This window comes from Protopterus annectens, chromosome 5.part1 (genome assembly GCF_019279795.1).
Source record: "Protopterus annectens isolate FY-2018-M chromosome 5.part1, PAN1.0, whole genome shotgun sequence".
Classification (NCBI taxonomy): domain Eukaryota; kingdom Metazoa; phylum Chordata; order Ceratodontiformes; family Protopteridae; genus Protopterus; species Protopterus annectens.
The window spans coordinates 443,340,442-443,359,550 of NC_056736.1; the positions used below are offsets into that span (position 1 = coordinate 443,340,442).

At 41.0% G+C, this 19,109-nt stretch overlaps 1 protein-coding gene across 3 annotated transcripts in view; it reads right to left on the reverse strand.

The window, feature by feature from the left end:
* Nucleotides 1-19,109, reverse strand: part of GPA33 (glycoprotein A33) — a 652,415-nt gene that overhangs the window by 352,849 nt on the left and 280,457 nt on the right. For all 3 annotated transcript variants that reach the window (XM_044073096.1, XM_044073097.1, XM_044073095.1), the window contains exon 2: nucleotides 16,931-17,103. In XM_044073096.1, the coding sequence (XP_043929031.1) occupies nucleotides 16,931-17,103 (173 nt within the window). The remainder of the gene's footprint in view (nucleotides 1-16,930; nucleotides 17,104-19,109) is intronic.

The window sequence follows — 19,109 nt, forward strand, 5'->3', positions numbered from 1 at the left end:
GTGAAATGGGACTAAAAGCCATGAAAGATTCTTCCCCTTTTTAAAATTCTCTATTATGGTACTGACAGAGTAGAAAAAAACATCTGACAGCATCTCATATTGATGGATAATGGAATATTTTTACAGCTGTACAAAATGCACCTTACATTGATCATTTACATTACATGAACCATGAGGCAGTGGAAAACCACTTTACAGCTGAGGCATGAGAAAGGGCAAATTATCATCTCAGGAATAAACATTCAAAAGGGATATTCTGGTGGATTCTTTGGCACCACTGTTTTGTCTTACTCTTAACCTATTAAGTTGTTTAGGTTATAGTTACAACTTTGCTCCCAGAAACTAACATCGTTTAAAGATTTCTCATCTACTTTTTGTGGATGACTTAAAATTGTATAATTCATCAGAAGAGAGGCTAAAAGTACAACTACAAATGGCCAGCACTTTTTCAGATGCTATAAGAATGACATTTGGTCCTGATAAATGTACAAAAAATGTATAAAATGTACAAAATCAACATTTTGAAAAAGACAAAAAAATATCAGCCCAGGACATAATGTGATGTAAAGGAACCTCAGCAGTACATAAATAATTGGAAATTGATGAAGGGCAATAGAACATAAATGAATACTTCTGAAGTCTAAAACTAATACTGAAAACTGTCTTGACATCTAGGAATAAAGTTCAAGCTATAAATAAAGTTGCTCTTATGTTCGAACTTACAGCTTTGTTGTGATTGATTGGCCCCAAAAAGTATTTGATCAAGTGGACACAAAACAAAAAAAATGCTTCACGTATATTAAACGATATATAAAAGTCAGCATATAACATATATTCCTCACTCTGAAGAGGAGGTATGACCCTTTTTGAAATTGTCTATATTTATGGATCTGTAGTGATGGGACTACACAAGTATCTACTGACCTCATCAGATCCAACATAGTGGAAAGCTTTAAACATGAGAAGTCTAAGATGATGTATTTACATATTAGCAGAAGCATATACGAGTAAAACAGGAATAGAAATTAAACCAGAAGTAAACAAAAATCAGACAGCAATTGAATATGCCAAAAAAAACAATATAAGGAAAAAGATCAGACAAGAAAAAAAGTCCACAGATATAGAGAGAAATAGATATTTATCTTGCATACTTAAAAAGGTGACAGAATAACAAGCTTTATATTAGTAAACATTTTCTGAAGGATACAAAGTCTGAAACTCACACGCCTATTGTTCCTTTACTGTAATCTAGAAGATTTTGCTACACATTTTTCATAAGGAACAGGCGAAAATACCTCTCAGTTTCCTTGCTCAAGAATTTTGGACAAAGCCAGATGTGACAACCCACCACTGGACCAGTAATCAAGAAGCCTCAGTCCTCACCACTAGCAACAGTGGGGGACGTACACTGGGAGAATGACAAGTACACACACAGTATTTTCAGATGCAGTTTGGAGCATCAAGTGCAATTTTTCTTAAGAGCACACAGAGACCACAGTCAGTCCGGGGCTAGTTTCTCCCTCTTTCTCCAATCTCCAGTAAGACTTTCCACTGGTACAGCTATAGAGTTGATATCTCAGCTGAGTGGCCAAGCCAAGACCCTCTCTGTGCAACCAGTGCTTTGTGTACCTGCCCAAGTAGCTGACACACACGCACTCTGAGGTTTGATTTACCCACACACACCTGGGAAAGACTGGCACATGTTTACTAGATACACCCCCTTTTGCCCAGACTACAAGGTAGTTATCACTGCCACCAGTCAGCTCCTTATCAGCTACTTTAAGGCCCTTAACAAAGGGTGTCCAGTCCCACTGTGTAATGTTACTATTAATACAAATGGTAGTTTGACCAAGAGCAAGGCTATTAAGAGTGGCCTACACAGCATCAATAAATATTTAAGTACTCGCAGAAAATATTCAGCATATATTTACAGTGACATCAGAGTTCAAAATCACATAAAATATTTAAAACAACATTGCAGGACAGTCTCAAATAAAAAAAAAAACATCTAAACTATGCTTCAATATATTCCTGAGTGAATCTAAGAGAATTACTACCCTAGTTAACTTACTTAAGAGCAAGGCAGATGTGGTGAATGGATCTTGTAGATCTCTGTAGAGACTTGATAATGTCTCAAATATTACTGCTGGGATAGCTTGCAGAATTACATAATTTCTTGTCATCGGACTTTATCCGAGGCCCAAAACAACCATTGATGGCAGCTGGTAACGTTTAACATCTACCATTGAAAATACATAGACCTCAGATCTTGAGCAGATGGTGTAAGTCATAAAACAATTGCACCCCTTCACATTTCAAAATTAGTAATTATTTCACCTTAAAGGCAATGTAGAAAGCTCCCTAGTATAGACATTGTGTCTATTGCTGCACTAAAACTGAAAGATAACCTCTTCTTATGGCCTAGCCATAAAGTAATTTAATTTCAGTTATTTTCCTGAAGTTTTGCTGGACTGAACTTAACTTCCTTATTCCAGTTTCCATTGTTAAAGTATATAAATTTAAACAGTTACAATAGTGCATGCACATTTCTGTTCTATTCCAGTAGGGCATGCTGTGGTTGCATTTTAAGCACAAGCACTTTATAAAATATCTTTTCAACAAACGTCTGTACAAACCTTGTTTGATATGTACATGACACACAGTTCTAATACAGTTGTAACACAAGCATCTTATGTGAATCATGTTGATATTCACAAATGGCATATAATTATTCACAAAATTCCAGATAGCTGTGCTGGCAGTATCTCCTTTTGTGACCTCAGAAATAATGATGAGGGAGATCTTAAATATTACTTTATTTTATCTATACATTAACAAGGTTAACCCACCAGACAAAGCAACCATTTTCAGGGATGCATCAGAAGCATTTTGTGAGTGACTTGCTCAAAGTTACACAGTAACACATGGAGGTAGAAAGATTCAAACACTTTATTTCTGACTACAAGAAGCAATTTATTAACAGCTTAGAGGCTTAAATGCCAGACACCTCTAATTCACTTGAAATGTTAAAAGAACAGGTGTTATATTGACATGGATTTTCTGAAAAACAATAACTATTAAACTCTAGTGGCTGTCATTACTGACTGACTGTAATGTACTCATCAGTGATTTATCAGAAAGTCATGTTAATCAAGGTCTGACAGTTAGTAAAGTGTATTAAGACTCCAAACTCTTAAGCTACTTCCTCTAATCAAGGGCATAGCTCCTTTCTAGCTCCATTTGCATACTGTGCAACTGTGAGCAAGTCATTTAGCCATGCAGTGCTCCTGGGACTTGGTTCCTAGAAAAAAAGCATTTTCTGATCAAGAAAAACTATGCAATTCTAATGACTGGTATTGTTAATTGACTGTAATATATTACTTCTCTGTCAGGGATAGTCTACTTGGGTAAGACACACACACACACACACACACACACACACACACACACACACACACACACACACACACACACACACACACACACACACACACACACACAACACCTTCACCAATCTGCAAAAAGTGGTAGCTGTAAAAACTCATTTTCATTCTATAAGGCCAGATATAAAACTTCATGCCACTCTCACATTCAGAAATAATGCAGAAATAATAAAACAGCATTCTGCCTTCTCCGCATTAAGAAATAATTTGAAATACCTGTTCTGCATTAAAAGGAGCAGTACCCATGCAAGAAAGACGGCACTTGTCTTCTGATTTGAGCTACATGAAGTTTCTATGAGATACTATAGGGGGCCAGAACTGACCCTGGTAACTATCGCCCCATAAGCCTGACTAGCCTGGTCCGCAAGGCTATGGAGCGCATCATCATGGAACTCATTAACAAAGACATTGGGAACCTCCAAACACTTGACCCAACCCAGTTCAGCTTTGTTAAGGGCAGATCATGCCTACTAAACCTGGTTGACTTCTTCAAGACAGTCACCAAGGCCATAGATGAGGGAAAGGTGGCTCACACAGCCTACCTTGACCTCGCCAAGGCTTTCGACACCATTCCCCGCTCAGGTATTACAGAAAAACTCACCAGCCTGAACATAAACCCCTACATCATGAGATGGGTTGCCAACTGGCTTACAGACAGAACTCACACGGTAAGAATAGTGTGCTCCAGGTCTGACTCTAAACCAGTCACAAGTGGTGTCCTGCAAGGCTCGGTCCTGCGACCCCTACTGTTTGGCATATACTTCTCAGAAGTACAGGCAAACACAGGAGGACTATGGCTAACCAAGTTTGCCGATGACTGCAAACTGGGAACCATAATTCACTCTTCAGCTGACATGGACATCCTCCAAACGGGCCTTACTGAGACTGACACCTGGTGTCAAAGTCATGGCCTCAAGCTAAATTCCAAAAAAATGCTTAGTCATCCCATTTGGGAAAAACAAAACACCCATGAATTACCACATAGGTGGCAGCCCCCTTAATACAGAAGAGGTAATAAGAGATCTGGGGACCCAGGTAGATAATAATCTCTCATTTGACAATCATATTGCCAAAGTAGTTAGGAAATCCTTCTATGTGGCCCATGTAATTACTGGGTTCGCATCTAGAAATAAAGAGGTTATAGTGCCCCTCTACTTGTCATTCATCAGACCCATCATAGAGTACAATGCCCCATTTGGGATGTACCTCACAAGACACTTCCAACAGCTGGAAAAACCACAAAAGTACCTCACCAAGAGGATTACTGGTCTCAAATATATGTCCTATGCAACCAGACTGAAACAACTCCGGCTGTACTCAGTGGCATATCGCTTACTCAGAGGTGATCTCTGCCTGACGTACAAAGCCATGTCCAACTCAGAAATGATGGACATGCTCCACCTAAAGAAATCCAAGTCACTGCTAGCCACGTGCTCTAGTGAGCTAAACCTCACCACAACAATAAATAGAACATGCTGGAAGGATAGATTCCTGTCACAGAGACTCACCATGTTTTGGAGCAAAATTCCAAATGACGTAAGCAGAGCCCCTCACTAACACTCTTCAAGAGCAACCTTGATGAGTGGATGGGTAACAGAAAATACACCCCTGGGATCACTTCATTGGCTCTGCTTGACAGAGGATCAGTTAATTAATCAATGGGGCAATGAAAGCAGACACACACTGGCTAGGCTTATAAATGCCCTCGGGCAGATAGCCTAGTACTTACCTATGAACTACTCTACATTAAGAAATAATACCACATAGCTGCTATGCACTGAAAAAAATATGACACACCTGTTCTGTATCAAAGGAGCAGTACTTGAGCAAAGAAAAGACCACACTTTTGATGTGAGCTCCAAGAACTCTCTCTTTGACCCAGAGAAAATTAAATGAAACAGAGAGTGCAAGCGAGTAGTTGTAATTAGTTTTTTTTTTTTTTAATGTTTTTACTGCCAGGCCCCCTAGCCAACACCAGGCACTAGGCAATTGCCTATGTCACCTTGTGTTGGATCTGGCCTTAAATTAATGCAGCTGTAGGGTATGTGTGGCTTACCAAACCATTTAGCAGACTTCAACATGAATGCATGGAAGCATGCACTTGCACAGAGAAGCTGTAGTGAGCCCCACTGAAGTGATGTAGGGTGTATATCAGTTTGCCTAGAGGAGGGTCTATGTTTAATAAGAAATAACCTTCCATCAGCATATATTATGGCTTTCCTTCAGGCCCTCAGATTTGTGTTATGAGCTGGTAGTGGCGAGGGAGTGGCAAGCTACTAGCTGGGCAGTCAAATTACAGGGACCCCTATGAGCCTTTAGACTGCTTGATTGGTGGCAGAGGAATTACAAACCACTACATGGGTGGTACCTGTCAGGTAGATCAATGACTTTAATGATGGGAGATATATATGTCTTCCTATCCACCTGACTGACAACCAACTCTAGTCAACTGTAATCTAGAAAGGACTCCAGTGTCATTGCCCAGGAATGAATAAGCTAGAGATCTGAAGGAGGAAGTTTGATAGCAGGTATTGAGATAAAAAGGACAGAAGAGATTCTACTGACAGAATGGCAGTGGTTTATACTCGCATCTCATTGGTAAGAGTTGTGGATAATAGACTATGAATATGCAAAAATAAGCAATCTAACTTAACCATGTTATCCTATTGGCATACTAAAGGGAGAGTTTCAGTTAGTAGTGTTAGTATTTTGAATTCTAAATTGTTAGTCAAGTTAAAACAAGTCAATCTTAATTATTAGTTTGGAATCTGTCCAAGAATAATTAATGACATGGGTAATTGATAATGCTTTCATGAATGACAAACTGATTGGCACTGCAAGGTTTATTTTGGTCTGCTGTATATTGTTCATAATAATAAATATTAAATTTTTAAAAATGCATTTCTCTTTTACAATATCATCTTAATCTTATTAAAAACTTTGGCTAGTCTCAATTCACAACTGTTAGTGTTAGCAGAAGTAACACATTTCTTTCTGGGAATAATCATCCTAAATTAACTTACAGTCAGAGAATGTAGATACTGGGTAATAACTGTAAACAAGACTCATTCTTTAAACAAGATTTTGACACAATCATTTAAAAGCTAATTTTGCTTTTAAATTCAAATATGCTTAGACAAGATAAAATCTTAATAAACTTGTATTTGCCATTTGCATGTTCTGTGTTGGAAAACAACATCACTTTTGTTTTCCATACTACAAAATATATCCTTAAAATGGGACTGAAAACGATGCTATAGGATAGATATAAAGGTAAAAAAAATTATCTTACTGGACCAGATTAACCCATCATATATTTTAATGGCATATTGTTTTAATGAGCTGCTGTTAATATCCAAGGCATCCAAAGCAAACAATGATGAAACACTTATTTCAGCTCTTTCCTTGAAATGGGCTTTTCATGTACTTCTGTAAAGTTCCCATAATCTAATGCTACTATTATAAATCATACTATGAAAAAGCATCCCAATTATCCTCAAAAAGGCAGCATGTTTAAAGGTACCACGTCAAATATTTAAATCAAGTATTCCAAGAGCATTCAGTCATTTTTGTAACTACTTTGGTGTTAATACAGTTATACAAACAGAAATGTTAAAGACAGTGGTCTAGTCCTATGTGAAATATGAAAAGCTGATGGTGAAACAATTTAGTAAATACGTTGTATTAAGTGAAAGCATGCTTACAGTTGATTTCCCAGCAGATACTAACTCTGACACAGAAATTTTCAACATATGCTTAATATTTGTATGACAAATGCTAGTCGACTGCCGAGGACCACAATAACATTATGTATATTAGGCACAAAGTCCAACCTATGACCTATATTAGCAATATAATGAACCAGAAAGTACAGTTATGTAAAATTTTACCATAACAGTAGATGTCCTTCTCTTTACTGTTGCAATATTCCTTACATAAGGGATTCTCTACTAAGGGTAGCCCAATGACTGGCCGGTATACCAAAACCTTAGGAATTTACAGATGACGTACATCATACGTATGGTTCTGGGACAAGATGTAGGGCATAAAGGTGACATATGGATGTACATACCTCAGAACTGAAAAGCCTCTGGAGGAGCTAATATTCCTAGGAACTACGAGGAACACTGCATTCAACAGGAGGAAAAAGAAAAGAACTCTAGGCCAGGAGGGCAGAAGGAATAACAACATAATATACATAATGTTATTGTGGCAAGGTTCAAAGGGCAAAACCACCACCGTAACAGATATAAGCATGCAAAATCTGAAGGTAATGCTACTCAGTGCTAGAAGTCTTAACCTCAAAATGCACTCCCTCAAGGCACTCCTAAAAATGGAGAACATCGATATCTGTGCAGTAACTGAGACCTGGTTCAAGGCTCCAGAGAGCACCTCTGCAATACCAGGCTTCAACTCTTACCACACTTTTAGGCCACCAAACCAGGACCGAAGCACTAAAGGCAGAGGAGTGTCAATATTCACCAAGGATATTCACACCTCCAGGCTAGTTGCCCAACATAATGTATCTGAAATTCTACAGGTGCAACTAACACTAGGTAAGACTGTAATCCAAACTGTAACTTGCTACAGATCCCCCACCATGCCCCAAGATTCTCACTACACCTTTCTAAACATTTTAGATAATATTAAGATACAATCAAACACCCTAATATTGGGTGATTTCAACTACTCTGCCACTAATTGGGAAAACTATTTGGGTACCAACACCATTGCCCAATGGTTCTTGGTATTCATAAATTCCAACACCCTGGGCCAACTAATCCATAGTCCCACCAGGGGCTCAAATATCCTAGACCTGGTCATTACCAACATGGGAGATTGATCCTCCACACCAGTGGTCACCCCCTCGTTGGTCAGATCTGACCATAAGCTAATCACCCTTGATGTCCACATCCCATCCCACCCCCAGTAGGGAAACCTCCATAAAAAATTTCTCCAAAGCCAATTTCATGCTACTCAAGTCAGAAGTGACAAACTTCATGATACCCATGCAGACGGGAACTGATAGTTAGACCGCTGAATCCTACACTAAGGCACTGTAGGATCACATCCACTTGTGCATGAATCATGCCATTCCAAACAGAACAAAGACAGTCTCCTCCAATAAAAGGAACCCAATCTGGTGGTCCCCTGCCATAAAGAAGCTATACAACAAAAGGAAGAAACTGGAAACTGTTGCAGAAGAGAGGAAAATCCCAGGATGCAAAAAACTCCCTTACCAGCCTCAGTAAGAAGTTGAGATCCCTCATAAAATCCTGCAAAGCTAGTTACAAAAATAAAATTGCCAAACATTCCAAGGACAACCACAAGGCATTCTTTAGTTATGTCAAGAGGCTAAATGGCATTGCTCAGATCTGAGCTGCAACAGAATGGCATTAAATATACTGATCCCAAGGATATTGCCAATATTCTGGCAGATCGATTCAGTGCCAACTTCACCCCCCTCTCACCCCCTAAAGGACCCATCGCAATACCAAGATTGCCAAATTCTGGTAATCACAGCCACACAGGTAAAAAATGCACTCTCCAAAGCTAAGAATACAGCATCCATTGGACCAGACAACATCCCGGACTGTGTACTACATGAACTACAAAATGAACTGGCACCTCACCTCAGGCTTCGTGCCCAATAAGTGGCGCACAGCTACAGTTATCCCACTCCACAAGGGGGGATCCACCTTGGATCCCGGGAACTATCATCCCATCAGACTGGCGAGCCTGACCTGCAAATCCAGGGAATGTATTATCATGGAATTTATAAACAAAGACATTGTCAATCTTCACACACTTGACCCCGCCCAGTTTGGTTTCGTAAAGGGCCGATCGTGTCTCCTCAACCTGACTGACTTCTTTGAATCAGTCTCCAGAGCCGTGGACAAGGGTAAGACAGTACACACAGCCTATCTGGACCTCACCAAGGCCTTTGACACCATCCCCAACTCTGGAATCATAGATAAACTTACTAAGCTGGGCATTAATCCCTACATCACTCAATGGGTTGCCAACTGGCTTACTGACAGAACCCACACTGTAAAAGTAGCAGACTCAAAATCGAGCTCCAGATAAGTGACAAGTGGAGTACCTCAGGGTTCAGTCCTGGGACCACTCTTGTTTGGCCTCTACTTCTCTGACGTGCAGGCTAATACTAAGGGACTCTGTCTAAAAAAGCTTGCAGATGACTGCAAACTGGGAGCCATTACTGAATCTCCAAATAATGTGGATATTCTACAAAAGGGCCTTACAGAAACAGATGCTTGGTGCCAGTGCCTTGGGCTCAAGCTCAATTCCAAGAAATGTACAGTTATCCCCTTTGGGAAAAACCATGTACCCATGAATTACCACATAGGTGGCAGTACACTAAACACCAAAAGTGTGATAAGGGACTTGGAGACACAGGTGGACAGTGGTCTCACCTTCGATAACCACATAGCCACAACAGACAGGAAGTCCTTCTATGCGGCACACCTCATCACTAAGGGCTTTTCATCCAGAAAAAAGGTTGTCATTGTCCCACTGCACTCATCCGTCATTAGACCCTTTATAGAGTACAATGCCCCATTTGGTATGTACCTCACAAGACATCTGCAACAACTGGAAAGGACAGAGAAACACCTCACTAAAAGAATCACAGACCTAAAGCAGATGCCCTATGATGACCATCTAAAAAAACTCCAGCTATACTCCTACTCAGAGGCGATCTCTGCTTAACATACAAAGCCATGTCAAACCCAGTGCTGATGGACATGCTACACTTAAAGAAATCCCAATCCCTCAGAGCCACATGCTCCAGGGATCTAAACCTGGTCATCACAATGAACAAAACATGCTGGAGGGATAGATTCCTGACCTAGAGACTCCCCATAATCTGGAATAGACTGCCCATACATGTCAAGCAGAGCACTTCTTTGGCCCTCTTCAAAAGGAAACTTGACGATTGGATGGGAGATCAGAAATTCACCCTGGGGATCACGTCAGTCACCCTGCTAGACAGGGGACCAGGGAAGTAAATATACTGGGAAGAAATAGCCAGGGAAGTGTTATGCTTAGGCTTGTATAGGCCCTAGGGCTGATAGCCTAGTACCAACCTATGAATACAGCAGAGCAAAAATAAAGTGGGAGAAGGGAGGGAGTGAATACTGCAACAGTGAAGAGAAGGACATCTATTGCTGTGGTAAGATTTTACACAGTTGCACTATGTCCTTCCAGATCACTGCTACAGTATTCTTTACACAAGGGAGACTACAAAAGCTCAAGAGGAAACTTGGGAGGAGGAAGGCAAGAAAAGCCCTCAAGAACCCCATGCAGGATAGCTCTGGCACAGCCAACTCTTTCGCTGGAAACATCCAATTTGTAATGCTTAGCGAAGGCATGGACAGAAGTCCAAGTAGCAGCCTCAAGGGTGGAACTGGTATCCATTCCTTTGAAAAAAGAACCAGAGGAAGCAGCAGTTCTAGTAGAATGAGCCTTTACAGAGGTAGAAAGACATTTACCATGAAAGGAATAACAAAAGGAAATGGTTTTAGGGATCCAGGAGGATATGGTTTGCTTAGAAACAGCCAAACCCAGAGATCTTGGATAAAAGGAATACAGAAAGTTGCTCAGATTTGCAAATGGTCTTAGTCTTATCTAGATAATATCCGAGCTACCTGTGCAAATCAGATGTATGAAGAATCTTTTCACTAGCAGACTACGAGTAGGAAAAAAAAAGAGGGCAAATGAATAGACTGATTAAGAGACAACTCATTAACCACCTTGGGAATAAAAGGACGACTAGTATCTATGAAAAACTAAGAAATGAGGAAGACCATAGAAGCTAGGAGTTCAGATACTCTCTTAGCTGAAGTAAGGGCCAAAAGAGCAGTTTTCCAAGTACAACACTGAAAGGAAGCCGAAACTGCAGCCTCAAAAGGAGCGCAAGTCAAATTTTTAAGCACAAAAGTGAGGTCCCAGGAAGGAGAAATAGGCTTCCTTGGAGGCCTGATATTAAGGACGCCTTTAAGAAATTGTTTGATCTCAAACATAGAGATAAGAGGAGGAGTCAAGGGCAGATTAGCAGAAACAGCTGAATGATGAGTTTTAACTGAAGAACATGCGAACCCAACATGGAGCAATTCAAACAAATAAGAGAACCAGAGGGCTGCCCACTGAAAAGGGATCCTGGTTACAATAAAGGTAACAGAAAATCTCTTGCATTTGGACATATATGATTTTCTGGTAGTTAATTTCCTGGCCTCCTGCAGAACCCTACACACATCCCTTTTAGGCAATTCCTTTCTGAGGATCAATACCCTATCACCCACAGCATCAGTTGAAGATTGGACAAGTGAGGTGGAATCAGACACCCTTTGTCTTGTGTGAGAAGGTCCATCCTGTGAGGTACTTTATGGTAATTGCAATTGGCTAACTGAAGAAGGGGGATCCAATGGTGTCTGGGCCAATGGTGTCTGGGCCAAAAGGGAGTCACCAGCAAGACTCTCAGAATCAGAGGAAGGAGAGAGAAGGCATAGAGAAACATCCCCTTCCAAGGAAAACATAGTGCATCCACCTTCCAGGCCAGAAGGCATGGGGCTCTGGAACAGAAAACAGAAAGTTGTTTGTTCAAAGGGGAGGCAAAAAGATATACCTGTGGAGTACCCCCACTGATGGACAATGTCCAACACATCTCTGTGAAGCATCCATTTGTGAGCCTGTGTGCTGCACCTGCTCAAAGAGTTTGCACTATATTTTGTGCTGGAAGGAACTTAGACAGCCTGAAAAGTCACTTGATACTGGATAGCTAGATCCCAGATGTGAAGAGCAAGTTTGCAAAGAAAGTAGGACCATGTCCCGCCTTGCTTGTTGATATACTACATCACTGTGGTATTGTCTGTGAAGACTGGCCCTGGAAGAAAAGGAATGAAAAGCCTGAGGAGCGAAGAAGAACTCTCATCTTTTTTATGTAAATGTGATCTGACCTCTGATATGGGGGGGGGGGGGCAGAGACCATGGACCTTGAGGGAACCAAAGGTAGCACCCCACACCCTGTCCAAGGTATCTGAAAGAAAGTTCCCGCGATGGGAATGGAGGCTGAAAAGAAGTCCTGGGTTGAGAGAAAGCTGATGAATCCACCACTGAAGCTTGAGTTTGAGGCATGAAAGGAAAGGAATAAGGAAATCCAGTGGATTACAGTGTTAAAGCCACACTGACTGTTGAAACCACTGTAGTTCTCAAATATGAGGTCTGGCCAGAGGCAGCATAGGAATGGTGGAAGCCATGAATCCTAGCACTCTGAGAAAAGCCCAGTCTGTGACTGAAGCCAGAGCAAGAAGAGACTGAAAAAAGGTGATCAGAGAGAGAGAGAGAGAGCCTTGGGTGGAGGCAGGGATGCCAGCATGGCAATGGTCTGGATGCTGCAATCGAAAAACACATCATCCTGAAAAGGAACCAGGACTGATTTCTGAAGGTTTATAGTAAACTCCAGGCTTTGTAGCAGCCAGACAGTAAAATGGAGTTATTGAAGCAGGACCTCGAGGGAAGAATCCTGAATGAGCAGGTCATCTACGCAAGAAAAAAACTGAACCCCCTCCCATCCTGCAAAAGGCAATGACAAGAGAGAGGCATATGGTGAATCCTCTTGGGGCAGTAGAGAGTCCAAAGGGCAAAGCAGAAATCTGAAAATGCAAGGAAGAAACAAAGAAACATAACAATTTCCTGAAAGGGGGATGAATGGGGATATGAAATTAGGCATCCTTGAGGTCCAGGGATAATAAAAGCCTGGGGAAGAAGAGGGAACAGAGTTTGAAGGGACACCATCCAAAAGGAAAAGACCTTTAGAAAGATTGAGTTGAGAGGGGTACAGAATAGGTCTCCAGGTGTCTTCTTTCTGGGGAACCAGAAACATCCTGGAATAAAACTATTTTCCTTTATGGGCTGCGGGTACAACTTGAATGGTGCCCTGAGCTAGAAAGCCCTGAAGCAGTTCTAGAAAGAAGGGAAGCTGTTCCTGAGGATGCTGAAAGATGCCCAGAAAAGGAAGTCAAGATTTCCACACCATGAAATATTCCTGGTGTATGATGGATAAAACCTACTCTACTGTCCTTATCTGAAGGAAGTAGTTTAATGGATGGCAAAGGTTTAGGTTTCTCAGGAGAGACAGACACTACAGAAGGATCATCAGAAGGACATTTGTATAAAAATTTACAATCATCAGGCACCTTGTAAAATCCATCAGGTTTCTTAGGGGATGGAGGTTGAGAATCAGAGGCCACAGAGGCTGCTGAAAGGTACGTAAGAGGGCAGCCAAGACAGGAGGTACAGCAAAGGGTTTGGGAAACTCCATATAGAGAAGTTCATAGTACCCATTTTGAATATACAAACCTGAGAACAGACCCATTTGAAATATTCCATCATGTGAGAAAGTGTCCCCAAAGGAGAGTTGTTCCAAGGCGGAGTCTGAACTAATAGAAACCTCTTCCTCTGACCCATAATCCTAGGGAGAAGGGATTTGAGAAGAATATGCCAAAGACTCTTCCCCAGTTTCTATTCCTCATCAGAGGACTCCTGCTCTTTAGGCCCCTTATGAGGAGTAGATGACCAGGAAGGAGCAAGTCCAGAAACTCCTTGAGGTGGCTTTAAGGCCATTAATGCATTAAACAACCCCTGGGTAAAATCCTGCCATTCACATTGCAGATCTTTAACAGCAGGAGAAATATGTTTAGCTTTCTGTTTTTACTTCTGAGGGACATCTGCCTGATATACCCTAGGAGGTTTGGACCCTTGCCTATACTCGACAAACTTAGTAAGAATCCCCTGCCAAACTAGAATTTGCAGTATTCCCCTTGGTCCCTCAGATATATTCATCCAAAGTTTCCTTTCAATGTCTGGAGCGGACATTTGCAAAGCCTCTGAGGATGTGAGAGAAGTCGGATCCATGCCAGCCTTCAACAGGGTCACAGCAGAAGAATCTGTCAAAAGAACCAGATGTTCCTCAGGGCTTTCACGAGATGTCTGGGGGAGGCGGGACAGCAGGTGAATCAGACCTCAGTTTTGTGGCTTTTTTCTTACCAGGTGGCTGACATTCAGGATGGGAAGATTCCATCACAGCACCTTATGCTAACAATTTAAGATATTGGTTATCAAGGTAAATCAACAAGGAGGAGAGATGATTATGTCGGGCTTTAGGAACAAATGCCTGGCAGATAGAACACTGCTTATGACTGACATATCTCTCAAATTCTTTGTGCAAGAAATCTGGACAAAGCCTGACAAAATAAAGGGATAAAGGTACAAAAATAGGGACAGATTTTAAATATTGCTCTTATAAACTTAGAAAGTTGCTAGAGTAACAGGGTTTGTATCAACTTACATTTTCTGAAGGATTTAAAGTCTGAAACGCAAATGTGTCATTATTTAGTGACTTCACTCCTCACAACATCCCAATGGTTTGTCAGAAAAACTACAAATTTCATGAGAAACAGACCCAAACTATGAGACAAAAATCAGGACATTCTTTGAAAATCTAGACAGTTAAGAGGTATGATGACCATGAGAAGTACCCAAAGAGGAGAGGCACTGCTGTTGATGATCTTTATTTGGGAATCTGCCTTCTGCACTAACATTTTTCCTTTCTGGATGACATATAAACTAACCAAAATTAAAAATAAATAAACACCAATGAGGCACTTATCTGAAACATGGCTTGGTAATCAGCATAGAAGAAAGTGTGTTTAGACCGATTATCAATGATGGTATTTGGACTAGAGGCAAAGAAGTTCTCAGGTGTGTACATCTGTATGTCACTTTTATGCCCTACACCTTGTATGGAGAGCATACATATAATGTATGACATCTAAAATTGCTAAGGCTTTGGTATACTGGCCGGATGTTGGGCTATCCTTGGCAGGGAATCCCTTATGTAAAGGATGAGCAAGCACAGGAATCTGTCTCATTCCAACCTCATCACCACAAGGTGTTAAGGGGAAAAAAAAAACAGAAACTAGCGGTCTTTTCATTGATCACTGTTGCAGCATTCTTTACAGAATGTAAGAAACAGAGAAACTAGTGGTCTTAAAACTTCGTTGATGAGCTCCGTCAATTTCCAAAAATCATGAAACTCAGGTAATGTTCCAAAGCACCAAGCCTTTATTCATCACAGACAAGTGATGCTCAGTAACAAAAAACAAACAAACAAAAAATCAATCTTTCTGTTTTTTTCTTACTGAGGATGGCTTGTTGCTTTGGAACACTACCTGGGTTTCATGATTTTTGGAAATTATTGTGACTGAGCTCATCAACGAATGATTAAGACTAGTTTCTCTGTTTCTTATGTTCTGTAAAGAATACTGCAACAGTGATATGAAAGGACACCAGGAGCTCCAAAACCCAGGCTGGGAAGCCAGGAATAGCCACTAACTCCCACCCTCCTATTCCAATGGCTACAAGTGCCTGAGACACTGTTTACACTTTGGTCATTTGCAATGTTGTCAGGGCTTTATCCCTGTACACCACAGAGCTGGCTAGTCCTCAAACATTTTTGAATATTACAAATAAAACAGCCTAAAACATTTAGGCAAAGTAGTAATGGTCTAATCTTTATTTATATATATTTTGGCATGGTTTGTCTATCTGGGCTAGGTCCAATTTCCACTGGAGACCAGGTAGTGCTGTCTGGTTTAATTAACTTACACAAACAAGTAAGTGGACACCAAGGCTAAACAAACCCAGAACTACAGGATGAAGCCCACTTGCAGTTTACAGCCATAACTGTCTGAGTTAAGCTGTCAGATGTGGCATAGGCATAACCCCATAAGTAACAGAAAAAAATGCTTTGAAGCATCTAAATAAACTCCCTGAACTAAGGGCATCAAAACTGAGCCAAGTCCATCCAGGTCCAGGTTCCTTTCTGCATAACTATAGCTACTGCTTAGCCTTGACAGTGTTACAAATTCCTGTTAAATTTCCAATTTATTTACAATAAAGAATTCTACATTAAGGAATTTATGCGGGTATACTAATTTTCCCTTTTGTTCTGTACTGTGTATATGTATGCATGTAATGGCATACTTATTCATTCCCTTATTCTATGCATGTAAAGCAGATAAAGGCATTACTAGATGGTACTGGTGAGGACTAGAATATAATGCATTACTCTAAGTGCCACTGTAAATGTTCCTGTCTACATTAAGTGGTTAGAAAGGCTGTCAAGACTAGACGGAGTCTGATGTCAGTGTTGACATTGCTGGCTACACATTTAGCTAGTCTGGTTGATGGAAATAAAAACAATGCAGTCAATTGTGCTTGGTTAAACAGACAGTCTTACACAGTTTGAGCCATGTAATTTTACTTTTTCCTGGCACATATAATGGCTTGTGAAATCCAGTGCATTTTAGAATAAATTCCATAAACTGCAACAGAACCTTTATATATTGTGGCTAATTATCACTAGGACTGTAGCTCACACATGATTGATAATGATTTTAAGCAATTACCGGATTTTCTTCTGGATTAGCATTTATCAGATTCCATCTAGCCATAGTGAACTTTCTTTTCTCTGGTGCAGTACTTGACTGGTATGTACAAGGCAGTGTGACATTGTCTCCTCTTGCTACTTCTATTACAGATTTAGTTGATGTCACTGTGATTGAATCAACAGCACCTAGACCTGAAATAAAGAGGATATAAGGTAAGCAAAAATAAAAAAAAATGCAATGAATTGAATTCTGATAGAAAAGTAATACCCTTCTACTGTCCATGACACTGCAGACTGTGGTAAGTTCTGTCATTCTCAGAAGGTGAAGTCAAACGTAATGGTGTTCACAGCACACTTGGAACCACTGTAAAATGTTCATGGCCTATAAATAATTTCTTATGCATTTCAGAATTATGTAAAAAAACTGTCAGTTTACTTTTGGAGAAAAAGAATAGTTGTGCAAGACTTTACCATAACCATAGATGTCCTTCTCTTGTATGTTGCAGTATTCATAACAGTAGGGAGTAGCTGCCTGTAGCGCCACCGTCTGGCAAATATACCAAAGTCTTTGTCCTGGAGGGTATGTGTGATGTCAGCTACGAGGGCCATAAACCGGCGTTAGGTATAAAGGTGATGTCTGCACGTACCCTCCTCAGAATAGTTTCTGCTGCATATACTAGTGCCCCTGAGGTTTTTCAGGAGGGTCCTAACTGAGACCCTTAGACTTACATGCCTACTAGAGCCAGGGCAGAAATAAGGCTATGTAGGTAGAGAATTGGGGAAGAAGATGGCCACAGGTGTTCATAAAATGCCTGCTATAGCAGAAGCACGAACAGGGGGTAGGATGGTGGGACTGAATAATGCAACATAGAAAAGAAGGACATCTATGGTTATGGTAAGGTCTTACACAAATATTTTATGTCCTTCTATTCTGATGTTGCAGTATTCATAACAGTAGTGAGAGTACCAGAGCTTTAAGTATGATCCTGGGAGGAGGAAGGGTTTCCGTGGTCCAGGAGACCCTGTAGGATAGTTCTGGCAAAACCGGCTCTAGCACGGGATGCCATGTCCAGCTTGTAGTGTTTGGTGAAGGCTTACACTGAGGTCCAAGTGGCTGCCTCTAAAATAGAAGGGGAATCAATGCCTTTGAAAAAGGCAGAAGAGGCAGCTGCTCTGGTGGAATGTGGTTTGATACCGCCTTGCAAGGTTTTCCCATGGTGGGAGTAGTAGAAGGAGATGGACTTGGAGATCCATGAGGCAATGGTTTTGCTTAGATACAGCTTTACCTAGTGCTCTGGGATAGAAGGAAACAAATAACTGTTCTGATTTCCTGATGTCATTGGTTTTGTCTAGGTAATATCTTAGTTGTCTGTGCATGTCCAGAGAGTGAAGGGTCCTCGCTGAAGCATTTTGGCATGGGGGTAGAAGACAGGTAGGTTAATGGTTTGATTCAATGAGAGTTCATTAACTACATTGGGAATGAAGGAGGGGTTGGGTCCTGAGCCCCACTCTGTCCCTGTGAAAGACTAGGTAGGGGAATGTGGCCATCAGGGCTTGGATCTCCAAAACCCTTCTGGCGGATGTGAGGGCAGCTAGCAGAACTGTTTTGAATGTAGAAAAATTCAGAGAAGCAGAATGTGCTGGTTCAAAGGGAGATGGTGTTAGCTTTTCTAAGAAAGTTTAGATCCCACGAAGGAGGGATGGGTTTCCGTGGGGTTTGATGTGGAGGATTCCTCTTAAAAAAAAAAAAAAAAAAAAGAGTTTGACTTCCAGTCTGGATGCCAGGGGAGGTGAAAGGGCAAACAGACAGAGATGGCACACAAGTGAACTTTGATGGAGGAATATGTCAGACCTGTTTGGAGTAGCTCACAAAAGTAGGACAGGACCCTAGGGATGGAGGTAGTGAGGGGGTCCTGTTTGTTCCTATGACACCAATTGGAGAATCTGAGCCATTTTAGCCACATAGTTCCTCCTAGTGCTGGGTTTTCTGGCCTCCTGCAGAACATTAAGTACATCCTCTGAGTAAAAGTGTCTGTAAGGGATCAGGATTCTATCGCCCATAAGGTCAGTTTTAGATTGTTCACCTGTGAGTGTAGCAGTGACCCCTTGTTCTGTGTGAGCAGGTCTATCCAGTGGGGTAACCTGTGGTGATTGCCCTTGGCTAGAGAAAAAAGGAGGGGAAACCAATCCTGTCTTGG